Below are 18732 nucleotides of genomic sequence, written 5' to 3'. Positions count from 1 at the left end.
AAATGAAAAGAAAAATCAATTTCCATCCGTTTATTAAGAACATTGTAGACCACAATGAATACTTATCTACAGATCGATAAAACTCTGTTACTAACACGAAAACAAAATAGTGCTGAACAACAATAAAAATAAAATCATAATATATGCAATATTACAAACATCCGTCGGACAATTTATAATTCAAATATCTGAGATAGAATGAAACACGTCGTCTCACAGATCGTGACACTAAGATACTGTTCCTAGGCAGGACACGAAGATAAATTATTAGATATTGAAATAATGTATATATATATACACGCACACATATGTATTGCTGGGGGACAGTGGTACAATTTCAAAAATATAATCAAAATATAGGGGGGACAGGGATTGTTAGCAATGGGGTTTGACAGCCCCATTGCTAGCAATATGCCTTATTAGGTCGACCTCCACGTGGTTCCCCCTGGAAACCATCGTGAACAATTCTTGTTGAATTCGTCACGATGGACTAACTGACCTGCTTTATCCTCATCTATCATCCCTCACTGGTGCCCCGCCGGTGTATACCAATAGCACGGGTGGCGTTACCATTCCATTATCATCCATTAAAAAAAAAACTTAAAATATATATACCGCACGATCACATGATCGATAGTATAAGGATTCGAAGATTACTATCATTTTTCGATGCCATATTCCTTGGGTAAAATATTATACAATTTCGTTTACACCCTTGTATGCTTTATGCATCTCTTATTTTTTACACTTGTATCTTTTAGTTTACATATTTTTCCACAATAAAAAAAAAAAACTACTTCAATTGTATCTAAACCAGTTTTTTTTTTAAATCTAAACTACTTACGAACCGATTTTGATAAAATTTCCATGATACCAATCTGTAAGCATATCCTTTCAGATAAAATATAAGAATTTTGCAAATCGATTTCCAACTGACGAAGTTATGAGGTAAACATAAAAAAAATACAACCGAATTGAGAACCTCCTTTTTTTGAAGTCGGTTGAAAATAAATGTACATTGATTGAAGAAAAAAAGAATTACATTGTTCGTCTCGTACATAGGAACAGAACGGTCCGTCATGTAGATAACAGGTTACTGACTCACCCAACACCGGAATACAAACTAGAAGACATTCTATCAAATGTATTAAAACTTTGGTAGTTACAATTACATACATTCTATAACAAATATAGTCATAAAAATATTATTGCATTTCACAGACGAATACTTTATACATCTTTACATTCGTGGTACCGAAATAAAATGCGATAAGTACTGAAATGTAGCGAGGTGCGATTATTAATATAATTATTTAGCAGTTGAAAGACTTATTGTTTTTAATATTCAACATCGGCATTTAGTATTCCATTTCAAATATAATACTGCGAATTAACGTCATTCTTATAGACGAATTATCTTTCAGAGTTAAACAGTAACTAGCAATTTATTTTAAAAGTGTTTCTAGTCAATTATATTTTGTATTTAAAGTGTCGAAATTACCATCCTAATGTTATTTGTAAAAATTTTAGGTGTTTCCTTACTTAATCACGCTGAAATAGTTGAACAGATTTGTACGTAGTAAAAAACAAACCATATCCTTGGTATTTTAATATAATAACTACCGGTTTAATTATATCGAGAAAACTCGCCTAGTTTCAGGATCAATTCGTAATCCTTAATCATGAGCGGCCTGTGACGTAAGCGCAAGCCTAACAGCAGACCTCGGCGCACATATCTTTGGTTAATGGTACTTTTGGTAATTGGTACTTTTTATCGTAATTCGCAGGAAACCTGCGGATATGGCTATTAATGTATCAAAATTGTCTTTTACAAGTTTTCAGTTATATTTATCATCATATTTGAAATAGAGTATATGTAGCAATATCTTTTTAATATTACTGGAAGTAAACAAGCTGATCACCCCACCTGATGGAAAGTGGGAACCGCCTCTATAGACAGGAATAACACTATAGGCATCACAAAATACACTAAGATACAAGTACTGAAAGGTTTATCTCTTTGCTTATACTTGGTATATTTAATAAAAAAATGGTGCTTTTTTTTTTAATTGGCCGTATAAAATAAGACAGAAAAAGTAATAGGAACAAACATTTTTATTCTATTTATTGCGAAGATATTTTGATAAAAAGACTTAAGTCTCAAAACTGCCAAATAATTATTACTGGACTTAATATAACTACTTTCTTTTCGTTAATTACATTGCTCCATTTTCATTTTAGTCGGGTTTCGTAACATTTATTTACTTTTCGACTAATTCGAGCAATTTCACAGGTTACTCTGGTATACCTGACAATGTATTTGAGGACTTACATTTTCATTAATAACACAATACAAATCCTGAGTCTAATTTTGTAGATAAATGTTAAAGAACTGCCAACTCAATTTACTGTCAATTTATCACATGTTTATTTATAATCTATAATTTTACACAATAGACGAAGCCTATCTGTGCTCGCTTCTTTTGGCTCATCGAAAATGGAGCAATGCAAACTAAACGATTATAAAAAAAATGTGTAATTTGAAAATAACAAACCAAGTTTTATATAACAAACAATGTTAAATATATTCAATTATTACAAAAATGGACGTAGCAATTGTAAATTTACACTTATCGAACACTGTTTTAGAATGCCATAACATGAGATGTGCCACGTGATTTAATTAGCTTTTTTGAGATATGAGAATTTGTCCAACTAAGAAACAGATCTGTAAAATTAATTAAATTAACAATTCTTTATAATAATGTTATCATAATTATAAGAGAATATTTATTACATCTTAAATAAAGAATTTATTAGAATTTACAAAATAGTTTCTTATTCCATTTATTTTATTGCGCGAGAATAATTTGACTATTGTATCACGTGTTATATAAGGTTGCCACCTACACTCGTTTAATTATTTACATATTTTTTAATAAAACATTTCAGTAAGTAACAATTTACTTTACATACACTCTTAATTATTAAATATGAGTTTTGAATCGATTATTAAATTCCCTGTTGCCTCGATACGTTACCGTTAAAGTATTGGTAGCAACCTTATTGCTGGAGCACACGGCTGTTCGATGCTCATGTCATGCACGCAGTGCAAACCAATTTGAACTAAATCACCTACGTAATAAGAAACCATTTATCTAATGGACTAAATACAGAATTGGTGTCAGTCGTTCATTATTTCCTATAAGTGGTAGAAATGCAGTGAATCCTCTTCAGATTTTGAAGACACAATGAGATTAGACTATAATATAAACCTTACAAGTACTGACTTGCAAACATGGTAAAGTTTTAGTATTATCAACTCTATACATTCTCTCATACATTCAGTTATTGAAGTTGTAATAAAAACTATAGGTTGTTCAGCGCGTATAAACAATGAGAGGACTGTAACTATTGTGTTACTAAAAACTAAAACTAAAAACACGTTAATCATACTAACAAATAATATACAGTTTCCATTACAGTTGATAGTGATCAAGTTGAAATAAGAACGTGATATGAGAATCATAAATTGGGCCTGACATCTAACTATTTACAAATACTTCACTGCAATGCAGGTAAGTAAAGTTTAGTTAAAAATAATTTGATATATCATAATCAGGAATCCTATTAAATAATACTATTCTTAATTATGATATATAATCCATTATACTATTCATTCTAACTGAATAATTCTGCAAAACGCACAAAAATTGGAACTTGTTTAAAATATTCATTAAATTACAATGAAAATTGTTAATAAAAATAACATATTTCCGGCTTTGATTTCTTTATTTGAAAATCGTTCCACTTTTAAACAAAACTTTACATTTCAAAGTGGACGAACAGATAATGTTCACATACATATATATACACTTTAGAATTTATTCAAACCATTATTATTACTCACAATTCAGTACTCTGGAAGGTTCGAGGGGCCAATGCAATATTACCACTCATATAAACATTAGTCGGTGTATTGGCGGGCCGGTCACTCCAGCCGTCCGACCTTCTTTCCTTTCACCACATTCGGCTTGTTCTTTAATAGGCCTTTTCTCCTCTTTGACGTCTGAAATAGTATTTAATGTGGGTAATAACGGTAAACATAAAATTATTTCAATTAGTAAGTTATTTGCATGCTTCACCTAATAAAATTGACTAAATTTAATGCAATAAAAAATTCAGCAAAAAATAATTTGTATCTATATAATACATTTAGCATATTTGTTACATTAAGACATTAGTCTCAATTCATTATACTATCAATTATATAGGATATAGGAGAATAAATACGATTAGGATAGTAACGACATTATTCCCAAGCTATTAAGAAATTTTATAATTGTTTTTCTGTTAAAAATACATTAACAGCTCCATAAATTGATATATTTAAATTAATAGATACTATATCAGATAGTGTAATAAGCGGCTTAGAAAAACTACGTAAAAAAATACTAATAAAAAAGAAAGGATCTTATTCCGATTTTCTAGAAATTTAAGTCAGCCTATAAAAATATTAAAAATTAATCGAATAATTATAAACATTCAAAGTAAAAAAAAAAAACATGCAACTTTGATTTATAGAAACAATAGCTGCTTATATAAATAAATAATAAAAAAATATTATGGAACTACGTACAAGTACTTTAAATAGTACATATTATAAAAGATATTATGGAAATAGAAATTAGGAAAATCTATCAAGAAAATACAATAAAGACAGTTAATCTCTCATCTTAAATAAAAACAATATAAAGAATTATGTATCGCGTACTGGAGACTTGCTGTGAGGTAGTAAGAACTATATTAATCGTCGATGCTAGAAACATGATGTCTGATAAGATCCTAACTACAATGAAGATACAGTTGAACACGAAATCACAAGGTACAGAAGTATAACACCTTAGTACTTAAGAATGGCAACCACAGACATCATGGTATATTCTGTGATATCTATGACGTTGTTCATATCTATAAACAATTATTGTCACTTTCCAACAGGTAACTACCAACTTATTTGACATTCTACGCTTCGTAAAAAACGCATCAAACCTATAATATAATCGTAAGGGCCGAATAATTTAAACATTACATTTTTTACAAAAAAAGAACTATCTAAAGAGATTAGAAATAGGCAGCAAAATCCAAATTAATCATTTCAAAAATTGATTTTTCCTTTGTATAAGATCGCATAAAACACAAAAAGTTTTTTGTTTTTAATATTTACGAAAACTAAAATTTCACACATTACAGGCGATGCTACAACGTACATGCAATCTTAAATCTTGTCTTTTAGTAATTTCACATAATAAAATTAAAACCAATGTGACAGTAAGTACATTTTGACAAACGAACATGCATTATAACAAGCTTGGCACGCTACCTACGTGTCTAACCACAGCACAATGTTACTATACCATTGTTCCAGCTCCTAGTGCCAGCTGTAAGATGACATAGTTTTACTTATCGTAATAAAATCGTCAAATAGATAAATATCATTTGGACCATTACATTTCTATCATATAAAATTAAATAATTGCTCATAAAAAAAGCAATGACTAGCACTATACAACGTAGGTTCATCAGCTTGTCGTCGTCAACTTTAAATATTAACTTTAAATATTTATGTGGCAAAAAATATTAATTATTCTTACCTTTTTCGAGATCATATTTTTCGTGGAAACTGTTCTCTTTGACAGTGGCAAACGTGGACGATTGAACTCATCGGGTTTTTTAACCCTGGAACAAATCATTAACATAATATATTACATTAGCATCAAATATTGCATTACAAAAAGACTGTTATACTTTTACATTTTTATTATTATTTTTTCAGCCATTAACTATATACTGCTGAACATAAGCCTTTCCCATAAGAAGAGTTTTGCCAATAGTTACCACGCTTGGCAGGCGGGTTGGCAACCGCATGTTAGGCTTTTACAGATGTTTTAAGAGGGACGCTGCTGCCTATCCCTCCACCATAAGCTCTCTTAGTCGCCTCTTACGACACCCACGAGAAAGGAAGGGGTGACCTATTCCATGCTGAGACCGACACGGCGACATTTTACATTTTACTTCCTATATATTTTAATGTAATTTTTTTCTTAATTACTAGAAATGGTAAAGTTGGAGACATATGGTAGTTTATAAGTCAAGTGGTAGTATATAAAAATACACAAAATACACTCAGTTCCCATGCATTTCCATTACTTTATTTTGACAATACTAATCAGTATTAAAATTCGCCAGAGGGAGACTTTGCACAAAAGTCGATTGCTTGAGTACCTCTGTCCCATTCGTGTTTCTACCGTGAAGCAGTTATGTTTGCATGGCTGTGTTTCGGTTTGAAGGGTGGGATATGGCGTGAATTTACAGGGTACAGAGGAATAACACCTGAGTCCTCAAGAATGGCAACGCATATGGGGTATCATGGGCGAAACAGTATACTCTGTTATGTCCATGGTGCTGCTCATGTCTATAGGCGACGGTTACCACTTTCCATCAGGTGGGCCGTCAGCTTGTTTGCCATTCTAAGTTGTATATAAAAAAAAAACCGTTAGTAAGTATTTACGAGTAATAGATAAATAATTTAAGGCAGTTTACAAGTAGATGTACTTTATGTATTAAGAGGTTTCCGAGAAAAAGAACACTCAAGAGTACTAAAATAATATGCACACGACCATGATCCCCCAAAAATAATGAAAAAAAAAATGTAGAAGTGTGTAAATTTGTAATTTACCTGTATATCCTAACGAGCCAGTGCTCGGTTGTATAGGCCTCCTCGAGGTAGGTGAGTTTAAAACCGCGGTTACCGGGCAGGGCGCCGCGGGTACGATCGTACCCGGGCGGGCTGCCGCCACTGTCATACCTACAAGCACATACAAATTAAAATGCTTTCCAGGAAAAAAAACTACCTTAAATGACATAAAATAATACTTAGTTATCTTCATATTTCTTTTTCAATACCAAAAAACATTTATTTCTATTCTTAAAAGAAATCCAAGTCTTCTGGTTTATTTTATACTCTAAGATAAAATTAAACTCCTAGTTCTCAATCCAAAATATATACCTATTCTAAAATTTACGGACAACATATGCACTTTTAAATATGTTCGTAATTATTATAGTTATTATACTAACCTATAATACGATAATTTATACATTAGACAATTTAACATTGTTTTTGACGCTTCCGAGTCTACTCTATATTCACCCCTTTCTGTGAAATAATCAGCTTCCTGTGAACAAAAAAAAAGGTTAATACAGTTCAAAGCTATACAAACCATAGACTATAGACAGAAAGCGAAAGAAGTAAAAGATTTATTAAAGACTAACATTTGCCTGCAACTTTATAAGTCTAGATTTTAGAAGTAGGTAACCACTTCTAAATAACGTATTAAGATAAATCAGACACAAGATTTTATGTTATATCTTTAGAAATACAACTGTAAAAAAACGCATCTATTTTGGTGCAGAAGTTTATGCGCGATGGTGCAACAAACATACATACTGACAGACGATATTTAGTATTGTTTTGGCTTACATTGTTCTTATTAAGACCCCTTACAACAATTTTTTAATCTCTTATAAGTAGAAGTCGTTTATTTATAATTTTATTACATTAATAAAATGGGATGTAAGGGGTTTAATCCATTAAATTAAAAGAAACATGCTCGCTATTTCAATGTATCATCTGTGGCAGTTATAAATAAAAATTAGGAAAATCAAAACTCACATGTATATCCTTGGGATGTTCTCCCTCAGCGATCCTGACCATCCATATAAACTTATTTATATCGTCTCCCGAGTAGCCTATAGCGCCTCCGAATATGACCAGCACGTAGTCAACATCCAGTGCAGTCATGATCTCGTACGCAGCGCTCTCGTTGCTCGCCATCGCTTTGCCCACGAGCGCTATGTGAGAGTTGTTCCACGTGTTGTTGTCGACTAGCGTTGTCCTGTTTCCCATACCAGCGATCTGTAGATTTAATTATTTATTCTTTATTCATCATTGTACACAAAAATGTATTATATTAGAATAATAATTAAACATAATAGTGCACAAGGGCAAGCTTATTTCTAAAAAGATTTTTTCCAGCAAACTGACATGAGATAAACTAACAGTTAATTAGGAGTTACAAGCATATAGGTGTACCAATCGACTTAAATGTTATAGTTAAAAAGAAATATATATTTATATAAGTGAAATCAACGATAGGTATAAATATATATAAAACCGTTTAAAAATATATAATATAATAAACATATATAAAAAAATCAGTAATATATTATTTCTTTTTTATTTTATACATAAAAATTTAATAGTTACTCCGCCTGCCCTAATGACTTACACTAGCGGACAGAGTAACAGTCAGAAATGATAGGCGACGATAACACCTTATTCAGACCAGTTGGCTCATCACAGCGAATTCATTAGGAATTAACCGCGGTGATTTCTCAGGATGTCGCATAAGGGTCAACCAGATAGTGTATATTGTTAGTAATAAGGCCTACAATCGCTATTACCACATCTTAGTAGGGAAAGTATATTTTAAATAAATGCCACACAATTCTGATCCTCAATAATACTCTAGGTTATAAGAAACCAGACAACACACAATCCGAACTCAACCTAAAACCCCCAGACCCGAAACAATTCAGAAAAGTTTGTTTCTTAAATGTAGTCCTTAGAAGAACCTTATTATGCAAAGCAATAAAGGAAACTATTATTATACAAAATAGTTTAGAATTATTTACATAGTTAAAACATATAGTTATTTATATAGTTTCATACATTTCGTGGAATCAGCAACTAATGGTAAATAGCCGTTTATCTGCCAGTCAACCATGAATAATGCTGATATTGTTACAAGTTGTGTAGACGCACTTTATTATATTTATAGATATTAGTAGTACTGGCAAGACCAACAACACCAACATCTAAATGTCTTTCCAGTTTCTATGAGGCGAAATAGGATCAAGCAACGATTCCATCATGTAGTCAAGTAATTACTTGACTACTAATTAATAGTTTGCTATAATTATTTATTAAATGCAAACAACACAAACTTACCTGATATCCATAGTCCCACCAGGACATTACTCTGGCATCCTCCGCAGTGTTTTGTGATAACCAACCATATGCTTCTCTAAAATCGTCCAAAATTCTACGGGATCTGTTAAAAAAGTTCATTAACACCGTTAATAAACATATGATAAATTTGACTACGTGTATGAAATCTAAAATACTTAAAGTTTTTTAAGAAGTTGCATGCCCTTAAAAATTAAACTTAATTTTACATTTGATCATTAGATATATTAAATATAAAAAATTAAACAAATAATTGATTCATCTGAACTTTATACTTACCCGTCGTTACCATAACTTGCAAGTACGATGCTAGGACTTGAATAAGCATTCGAAGTGGCCCAAGTACAATGGACGGAAAACAGCATCAGCAGGATCATGAAGGCTATCAACGTTCCTGAACGCACGTTCATACCAAGACCAGTATCAGCTGGAGGCGTCGGCTCGTGTGTCCGCTTCCTTAATTTACCCGCCTGCAAAGTGAAAATAAAAATTCAAACTCACCACACCATACATCAGAGCAGTATGATTATGATTCCTGTGCATGAAATCATAACCTCATGCACTGTGTAATTTTTTTTAATTCTTTAATTTTTAAAGTATAAACAAACCATTATAACTGGGAAACAAATCGTCTCGAATAGATAATAACCCTGTAGAAACAAATTTATGTATATTGTATTATGTATACTGTATTTGTTGTTGCAAGAAGTCATACCATCCAGGGAGACAGTGAACACAAAAATATTGTGGAATCAATAGTGACACAGAACGATAAAAAGGTTGGAGACAAGTATTTTCCCCTATTTTTGTATACATTTTGAAATGGCAAATGGGAAGAGAAAGGATTGTTAGTAATGGGAACTTGTAGCTTAATTGCTAGCAAGCCCTGTCAGGTCGACCTCCACGCGGTTTCCCCTGAAAACCATTATGACTAATACTTTCTGCATTCATCACGATAGGCTAACAGACCTGCTTTTATGCTCATCTATCATCCCTCACTGGTGCCCCAGTGTATACCGATAGCACAGGCGCGAGGTTAAAAACATAAAAGAATGCATAATATAATAATACCTTATCATACAAATTTTTTGATTCATCAACTTCTATAGGCGGAGCGGGTAATTCATCCTCTCGGAGCACCAAATCGAGTAAGATTGAGAACGCGATGCCGGAGAGGACGCACACAACGGGCGTCAGTGTGAGCATCAAACGGACCATCACGCCGGCAAAGTACACAGCGCTTAGTGCGTAGAGAGCGACTGTAAAATACCACTATCATCAATGTATTTATAATTTTTTCTCTATTAGGTAAAGAACATATCGACGTTTAACTACCAACACTTTCTAACTCACATTTTAAAAATACATGTAGATTTTTTTCTAACATACAAATCTTCTTTTCTTTGTTACATAGAGAAATAATTTTACTTTAATACTAGCTGACCCCGTAAACGTTGTTTTACTACTTATTGCGGAATATAAAAATCGCAATTAAAATACAGGGGTTGATCGTAAAACGATGAAAATTTAAAATTGTATGTATTTTTCAATGCTAAATTATAATAAAATAAAATTTAAAAAAATTATCAAAAAAATTTAAAAAAAAATATTTTAGGGTGGGTCACCCTTATCGTTGACGGGTATGAAAAATAGATGTTGGCCGATTCTCAGACCTACCCAATATGCACACAAATTTTCATAAAAATCGGTAAAGCAGTTTCGGAGGAGTTTAGTAACAAACACCGTGACACGAGAATTTTATATATAAGATATTGAGAATTTACTAAAGTTATTAATTTTAAATACTTTTTATTTGGAATAAGTTCAAAATTCGGACATCATCAACATCTCTATAGTAAAATTTATCCGGAGATACCGATATGTAGTTAGGAGATATTAAAATAGTTTTTTTAATAGTCATTTTTATGCGCACCACAAAAAAAATTCAATCAGTTTTCAAAAATCAAATATACACAAATTTAATTTGTTTATTAAGTTATATAAATTAATAAACGGATAGGATACTTGTATTACATATTTTTTACTTCGATCTATTTTGAAACTACTTCACTTTAAACTTAATAATATATTGGAATAAGTTGAAGTAAATAACACAAAACAAGTTATAAATACAATACAAACTTTTTCATCAATACAAAATATAATTTAAATTATTCTAACAATTTGTAAACATAAATCTTTCACCTTGTATTTAGTATAATATTATTATGATATCCCAATTGATGACGCCTAATTCTATCCTTCTAGTCTATTACTTTCACCTCGGAATCGCTTTATAGCAATGAATAATAAACTAAAGCAAATAATCGCAAAAAAATGACCTTAATACATGTAAATATATTTTTTGTTGTTTTTTTTAATGATCGCTTGCAAAATCTATAAAAACGATTGCATGTTCTAATAAAATATAACTGCAATTACACAAAAAGCTAATAGTAACGTTGTTATAGTAATAATCACGAGTGCAGGATAGATTCCCATTTTTTGTTCCCTAAGAAATATTTTTATGTGTAAATATATTGCACATGGGTTTTTCTCTCTAAATTTTTAAAATATTCTTAGTACATTTGATGCAACTCTAGCAATACTTCAAATTATCTTTATTGACAATTAGCTTTTTTTTTATTTGATTTGATATCCAGTCACTGATGTTAAAATAGTAATGTGTTAATTCTTAACCAATTAAAAAAAAGAGGTTTACAATTTTACTGTTGATTTAACGTAAATGAAATTATAAAGTGTAATAAAATAGAAAGCACAAACACCTATTTTAAAAAATTCAAGAAATTCGAACTGTTAAGATAATTAATGTAGATAATTATAAATTAATTCTACATGGATTGTTTAATATGGAAATTGATAGCAAAGCTGATATTCTATACTACATTCTCAATTTTAATGAACGTGTAAAATTAACCAAAATCCTTAAGTGCTTTTAATATCATATATCGTAATGAGCTGAAATTTATTATTATGTTTATTATTATTATGGTATTTAAATTATTGGGATAAATATTATTTTATGTAACTATGGAATTACCGACATTGATTCACATTTCGTTTCTATTAAATCATTGTTTATATTTAGGTATCCGAAGTTATATATATATATATATATATATATATATATATATATATATATATATATATATATATATATATATATATATATATATATATATATATATATATATATATATATATATATATAATATTTGCATTACTTACGACACATAAAAACAGATAAAAATAAAGATACACAAAAAAAAGATAAAAGAATACATATACAAAAAAAGGAAAATACATAAAAGAATTAATATATTTTTTTCCTTCTGTGTATGTGCCAACACAAAATGATCACAACTCAGTTTATTGCTTTACCTTCAAAAGAACAAAATACTGATATTCTATTGTAGCCAAAAACCAACCGCGAAATTCCCTAAATAAAGGATATTTCTATTGTATATAGGTTACTCTATTATATATAGGCTCTATTGTATATAGGCTACTCATTCATTATTGTGTTCACATAGTGTTAATGTTGATGCAAAACTGAAATTTACTATTTAATAAGGTAAAAAGACTACTCATTTTCATTTAAACATAACTTTTATACACAAAATAAACTATGCTATTTGTCATACCATATAGGTAAATGCAGTGCAAAAATGGCTTATAGCGTTCAGTCCTTATGGCATTCTATAGGGAAGTCCTAAGTGGATAATAAATCGTTGAAACAATAATAATAATTATGAAAGCACTTACCAAAAACCCTTTCATCGTTGACATTTTTGATGCAATACCACAAACCGACAGGGAACGTGCATACGAGGACGTGGAGATCAAAGAAGAATGAAGACCAGGTAGTCGGCTGGTGTTCCGACACGGACGCGATAATTGGAATGTGGATCTTTGCGTATGCCGTATCCCAAAGTGAATAGAAACTGTAAGACAAAATTAGGAAATGTATTTGACAAAAAAATATACCTAAGTGATGACCTGTCAGACAAAGGGAGGGAGAGTTTGTACAAAAGTCATACTTGGCTATCTATCGGGCCTGGGTACCTTTGTCCCATTCGTGTTTCAACCGTAAAGCAGTTGTGTTTGCATGGCTGTGTTTCGGTTTAAAGGGAGAGATATGGCGTCTGAACACCTGAGTCTTCAAGAATAGCAACGCATGGGGGGTATCATGTGCGAAACAGTATACTCTGTTACGTCCATGGTACTGCTCATGTCTATAGGCGACGGTTACCACTTTCCATGAGGTGGGCTGTCAGCTTGTTTGCCATTCTAAGTTGTATAAAAAAAATCATTTTGAAAGCATATAAAATTTCCCTTTATGTTTGCATCATCTTCTTTGACTTTCAAATCCGACGAAAATATCCGTAGTGTAAATTGTAACCCAGTTATTATAAAAATAAAAAAACCTTTTAAATTGCAAATTACAATGTACAACTCACACAAAGAAAAATTTTGTTTACAGACAAAATGTCCACCGTCTTACTTACTAGTCTTCAAGGACCACCAATTTACACAAGAAAAGAATCCTAGCAAAATAGTGCTTCGGCCGACTCTACTAGAGTTTCTTACAGAATAATTATAAAAGTCAATAATTCATATTCCCATGCATTTTCATAGTTAAACAAAACAAAGTTTTATAAGAGTAAAGATTTTTTTTTATTTTATTGCAAATTTTTTGCAACAAACATTTAATGCAACTTAGATTGATTAACAAGTTGACAGCCCTTCTGATGGAAAGTAAGTAAAAAAAAAAAAATATATATATATATATATATATATATATAAACAGCACCTTGGACTTTACAGAATGTCATCACACTGTGACACACATTGTAGTGGGAAAGAGATTGTTAGTATCTAGCTAGCAATATACTCAGTTAGGACGTCCTCCACATGGTCTCCTCTGGAAACCATTCTGCTGAATTCCAATCGTCATGATAGGCTAACTGACCTGCCTTTTCATCTTCACCAATCATCCCTAACTGGTTCCCCGCCAGCGTTTAACGTTAGCGCAGGCGAGGTTACCATTCCATTATTATCCATTAAAAGACGCCCATGGTATTAGAAGCTGAAAGATCTATATTAAAATATATACCAACCGTCCACTCCAGGGTGCAATGACCCCCATATATGTTAGTAGCACAACCACAATGAAGACCACGGCAGCGGCAATCAATCCACCAACTATGAGCAATTGCTTCCATTGGCCCTTAGGATTCAAACTGTGTAGGTACTTGAGAGCACCAATAGCCATCAACAACGCAAACACACCTATGAAATAAAAAAAAAATTAATCCAACTTCATATATAGAGAAGGAAGAAGAAGAATCTTGAAGAAGGGTCTAAATATGACTATTTGTGTATATTTTGATAATACTTTTAAGAATCGATAGGATTTACTTTTATGTTAGTTAGTACCATTACTACAATAATTTTATCATGATTTTAAATGATTTTTAACCAGCTTCAAAAATAAATAAGTAATAAGCAATTCAGTTGTATTTTTTTATCTTTGTTACCTCATAACTCTGTTAATTCTAAATCGATTTGTTAAATTCTTTTTTTTATCTGAAAGAATATACTTACAAATTAGTCCCATAGACATTTTTTTTTTATACAACTTAGAATGGCAAACAAGCTGACGGCCCACCTGATGGAAAGTGGTAACCGTCGCCTATAGACATGAGCAGTACCATGGACATAACAGAGTATACTGTTTCGCCCATGATACCCCCCATACGTTGCCATTCCTGAGGACTCAGGTGTTATTCCTCTGTACCCAGTAAATTTACGCCATATCCCACCCTTCAAACCGAAACACAGCCATGCAAACACAACTGCTTCACGGTAGAAACACGAATGGGACAGAGGTACCCAAGCAATCGACTTTTGTACAAAGTCTCCCTCTGGTAAATTTAATCGGTTTAGTAGTTTAATTTTTAGATTAAAATAACTGGTTTGAATTTTTTTTTCTAAGACAATCTTTAATTATTATAATACAAAATCTTTAGTTTTAAATAACTAATAACTCTTTTCTATCTATAATAGTGAAATGACAATGTATAAATAAAACTGAATTACTGACAAAACTACTGGACCTAGAAAATTTTGCATGAACAGAATTTTTATATAAAATACACAATAATATCCAATAAGAAAAGGTTTTTGAAAATTACTATGTTAATGCAAGACTCAGAAAAAGCTCTACACAAGCAAAGTTTAAACTAGTTTAAAATAATCAAGAACATAATCAAGCATGTAATTTCTTTAACGAAAATAAATATCTAATTATAGAAGGTACTAATTCAGTGTAACACAATGTAAAATATATTTTAAGAAATTGTACATGGAACTAAATAGCAATTATTATAGCTTATCAATGTTTTATGCGATTTTATGAAATATTGTTTTGTAAGGCCCTAATATCCATATAATAGTTATGAGCCATGAAGAACAGTATTAACTGCTAACTTTATTTCCTGAAATACTAATGATGGATAGTTTGAAAACAACATTTTTATTACATATTATTTTAATTGTATCAGCCACAAACTATCTACTGCTGAACATAACTCTACCCAATAAAATAAAAACAAACAAGATATTAGATAAATTTTCACAATAGTAACTATTATAAATAACTAGCAAACTTAATACTGATTGCCCATTTCAATGATATATAGATAAAGAAACAAAATTGCAAATAAATCAAATTTAACAATGATTTTCTATAATCTTAATCATTATGAATTATCAACACAATTTGTATGTAAAAATAGTGGAAGAAATTTTTATCGCATAATAAATTACCAGTGTTATACAAACACAACTGCTTGGTCATCAAACAGTGACACCCTAAATTAATAGAAGAGGAAGGGATTGCTAGTAATAGGAACTAATTAGAATTATTGCTAGCAATATATCTTATTAAGTCGACCTCTACACAGTGCCTCCTAGAAACTATTATGATAAATTCCTGGTAAATTTGTCAAAATGGGTGAACTGATCTGTTCTTGTCCTCACCTATCACAACACTGGTACCCCACCAGAATATATTGACAGGGCAGGTGTTACTTTAACGTTACATTTAATTTTCAACATAAAAAACCCTGTCATAATATATAAATCAGAATGTTCATCCATTCTAATCTCTGAAACTGCTTCATCATTTACAGGTACAAAAGTTTTTATATACAATAAGAAAAATGGACCTGGTAGGTGGGAGTAGCAGAAAAGACAATATTTGTGTAGTATTTAATGAACATTTGGATGCATAAATCACAACACTTGCCATAAAAAATAACTAATTTGATTTTACTTTTAAATACTAAAAATAATCAAGACTCAATTAATCGATTTCACCCCAATCAAAATATGTAATAATTACACATTCAACATTTTAATATAATGAATTAATCATTATATTAATAAATAAAAGAAAAGGAAAAATTATAATGTAAAAAAAAAATATTATTAAGAATAACCTTTAATAAAATTATCTTACCCGATGCAGCCATGTGTTCACTGGTACGAATTGGTTGAAAGCCAACAAACGGTATCTGCATAGATAGCAATAAACCAACAATATAGAAGACACTGTAGCTGACAAACAACCTCTGTGAGAAACGTCCCATGATCAGTAGCACAAACACATGAAGTGGTATCAAGTTGATTATAAACACATAGCCACCCCATGCTGATACCTAGAAAAAGAATGATCAATAATGTGAGACCTAGAATTGTTATTAATATCTTGCCAAGACAACAGATTTATTATAAAATTAAAAAGATTTATTATAAATAAAAATATTGCAACTACCTTTTCTATTAAGGCAAATAATATAAAAAACCAAAGAAATTGGAAAGCATAACAATAGCATCAAGTGACAAAATTATACTTAAAAAGGATATTTTATTTGTACACAGAGATATAAAAAAGAATTATCTAATACTTTTTTTTTATATTCATAATAAATTGGTTAAATTGATTTAAATAACATTATTTATATTATGTATCTTATTTATCATTTCAGATAATAATAAAAAAATAAATATTTTAAAATTATTTATAGGATTACACTCACCATATAAAAATATGATAGTGCAGTACAGATAGACCAGAAAATAGATCCACTTTTGACACTCTTCAGCCATAAATAATATGTGAACTGTAGAGCAAATATGGCAATACCCTCATTATCATAACTTCCTGCTACAGATCTACTACTGTATCCAGGTATTATAGCTATAAAACATGCTGCAAACAGACCGGCACCCCTGGACCACAGTTCCGATGTCAAAAGGTATGTAGCTATTGCTGTTAGTCCACTAAAATTGAAAAACGCAGAGCATTATACCTTAACCAGGTTATACTAGTTAACAATAAAAAAAATACAACTAATTCTAACAGTACACCTAACATACTTTTGAAATGGCTAACAATAAAAAATAATAAAACAATAAAGCTGCTTCTAACAGTATCTCTGAAGTTCTTTAGAAGTAATTACAATTACATATTCTAAACATATTTATAGTTTTATAGTAATCACACATTTATGTTCTGATTACCATACTCAGTCTATTACATTACTTCACTACAATTACAATGATAAATATATAACAAAAAAGTTTTACATATTTGATATATTAAATCAATGTTTAAAACCATTCTTACACATTTAGTATATATACATTAGTAGTTAATTAATATGTATACATTAGTAGATTAATAAATATAAATTAATTTATACACAAACCTGAATACAGGCGCCAGGAATACACAAATATCTCGTATATGGATAGGAATATTCAATGTGTGTAATATCCAATGTATTGTGCCTGAAGTGATCATCAGTCCAGGATACACAGTCCCGCCGACAATACGTCCCAAAGGGTACCATGCTCTCTCGTCAAACCAATTGAGGAAATTATAAAATCCATGCTGCACCATGTACGCAGTGGAGCGATAGTTGAACCTGGAATACCGTATACAGTTACCACATACCACCTCCTAAATTGAAGGTTATTGCATCCTCGACATCGAAAATATACTCACCATGGGTCAAACTCATGAATTATACTCTCGAAGCGTATAACAGCAAATAGCCGAGACGCAAAGCCGGCCAACCAAGCTAACGATAGCACTGTGACTGTGATGAGGGTGCTGAAGCCGGCAGTATTATTAAAAATTCCCTTACTACGGCCGTTACCCGGTTTAGCAACGGCGGTGGCTGGCATCTTCGTATTCGTTATCACTAAGAACTATCCTAAATAATCACAACAATTGTATTTTCATACATCAGTTCCAGCAATTCGATTTTATGAAAATTGACTTTACGTCTCTGAGGTGACGGACACGTCTCTCTTTGACTTTTGTTGCCAATATAAAAATTTATAAATTGAGGTTCAAAAAACATAAACAAAAAAGGAAAAAATTGTCAGGTTCTCATTTGTTCTTTTTATGCAAACAATGAACAGGAAATATATTATAATTCCACCGTAAAAAGCAAATTTGAAACAAAATAACATAATAAAATAAAATCGATTGAAAAATTAAGTCAATCGACTCTATTTTATTGATACTTTGACAGTTGTTTGAC

The 18732-nt window shown here is 30.9% G+C and overlaps 1 protein-coding gene across 2 annotated transcripts; it reads right to left on the bottom strand.

Moving 5' to 3' along the window:
* Positions 1-15: 15 nt before the first annotated feature.
* On the bottom strand, positions 16-18502 carry LOC113519822 (dolichyl-diphosphooligosaccharide--protein glycosyltransferase subunit STT3B). 2 transcript variants are annotated; one of them, XM_052900733.1, is made up of 15 exons: positions 18189-18502; positions 17890-18108; positions 17218-17461; positions 16638-16836; positions 14233-14404; positions 12878-13056; positions 10163-10350; positions 9371-9561; positions 9074-9176; positions 7736-7978; positions 7141-7238; positions 6740-6868; positions 5655-5739; positions 5388-5441; positions 16-4069 (listed from the first exon to the last, which is right to left on the bottom strand). In XM_052900733.1, the coding sequence occupies exons 1-14, from the start codon at positions 18368-18370 to the stop codon at positions 5412-5414; spliced, it is 2262 nt and encodes a 753-aa protein (XP_052756693.1). In that variant the 5' UTR covers positions 18371-18502; the 3' UTR covers positions 16-4069; positions 5388-5411. The 2 variants fall into 2 exon arrangements, with proteins under 2 accessions (XP_052756693.1, XP_052756692.1); XM_052900732.1 differs by lacking the exon at positions 5388-5441.
* Positions 18503-18732: the final 230 nt, after the last annotated feature.

The sequence above is a fragment of the Galleria mellonella genome, unplaced genomic scaffold (genome assembly GCF_026898425.1).
Source record: "Galleria mellonella isolate WM207_F2 unplaced genomic scaffold, CSIRO_AGI_GalMel_v1 utg65, whole genome shotgun sequence".
Classification (NCBI taxonomy): Eukaryota; Metazoa; Arthropoda; class Insecta; order Lepidoptera; family Pyralidae; genus Galleria; species Galleria mellonella.
The sequence above is the reverse complement of the archived record's forward strand: the minus strand, read 5'-3'. Positions and strand labels throughout refer to the sequence as shown.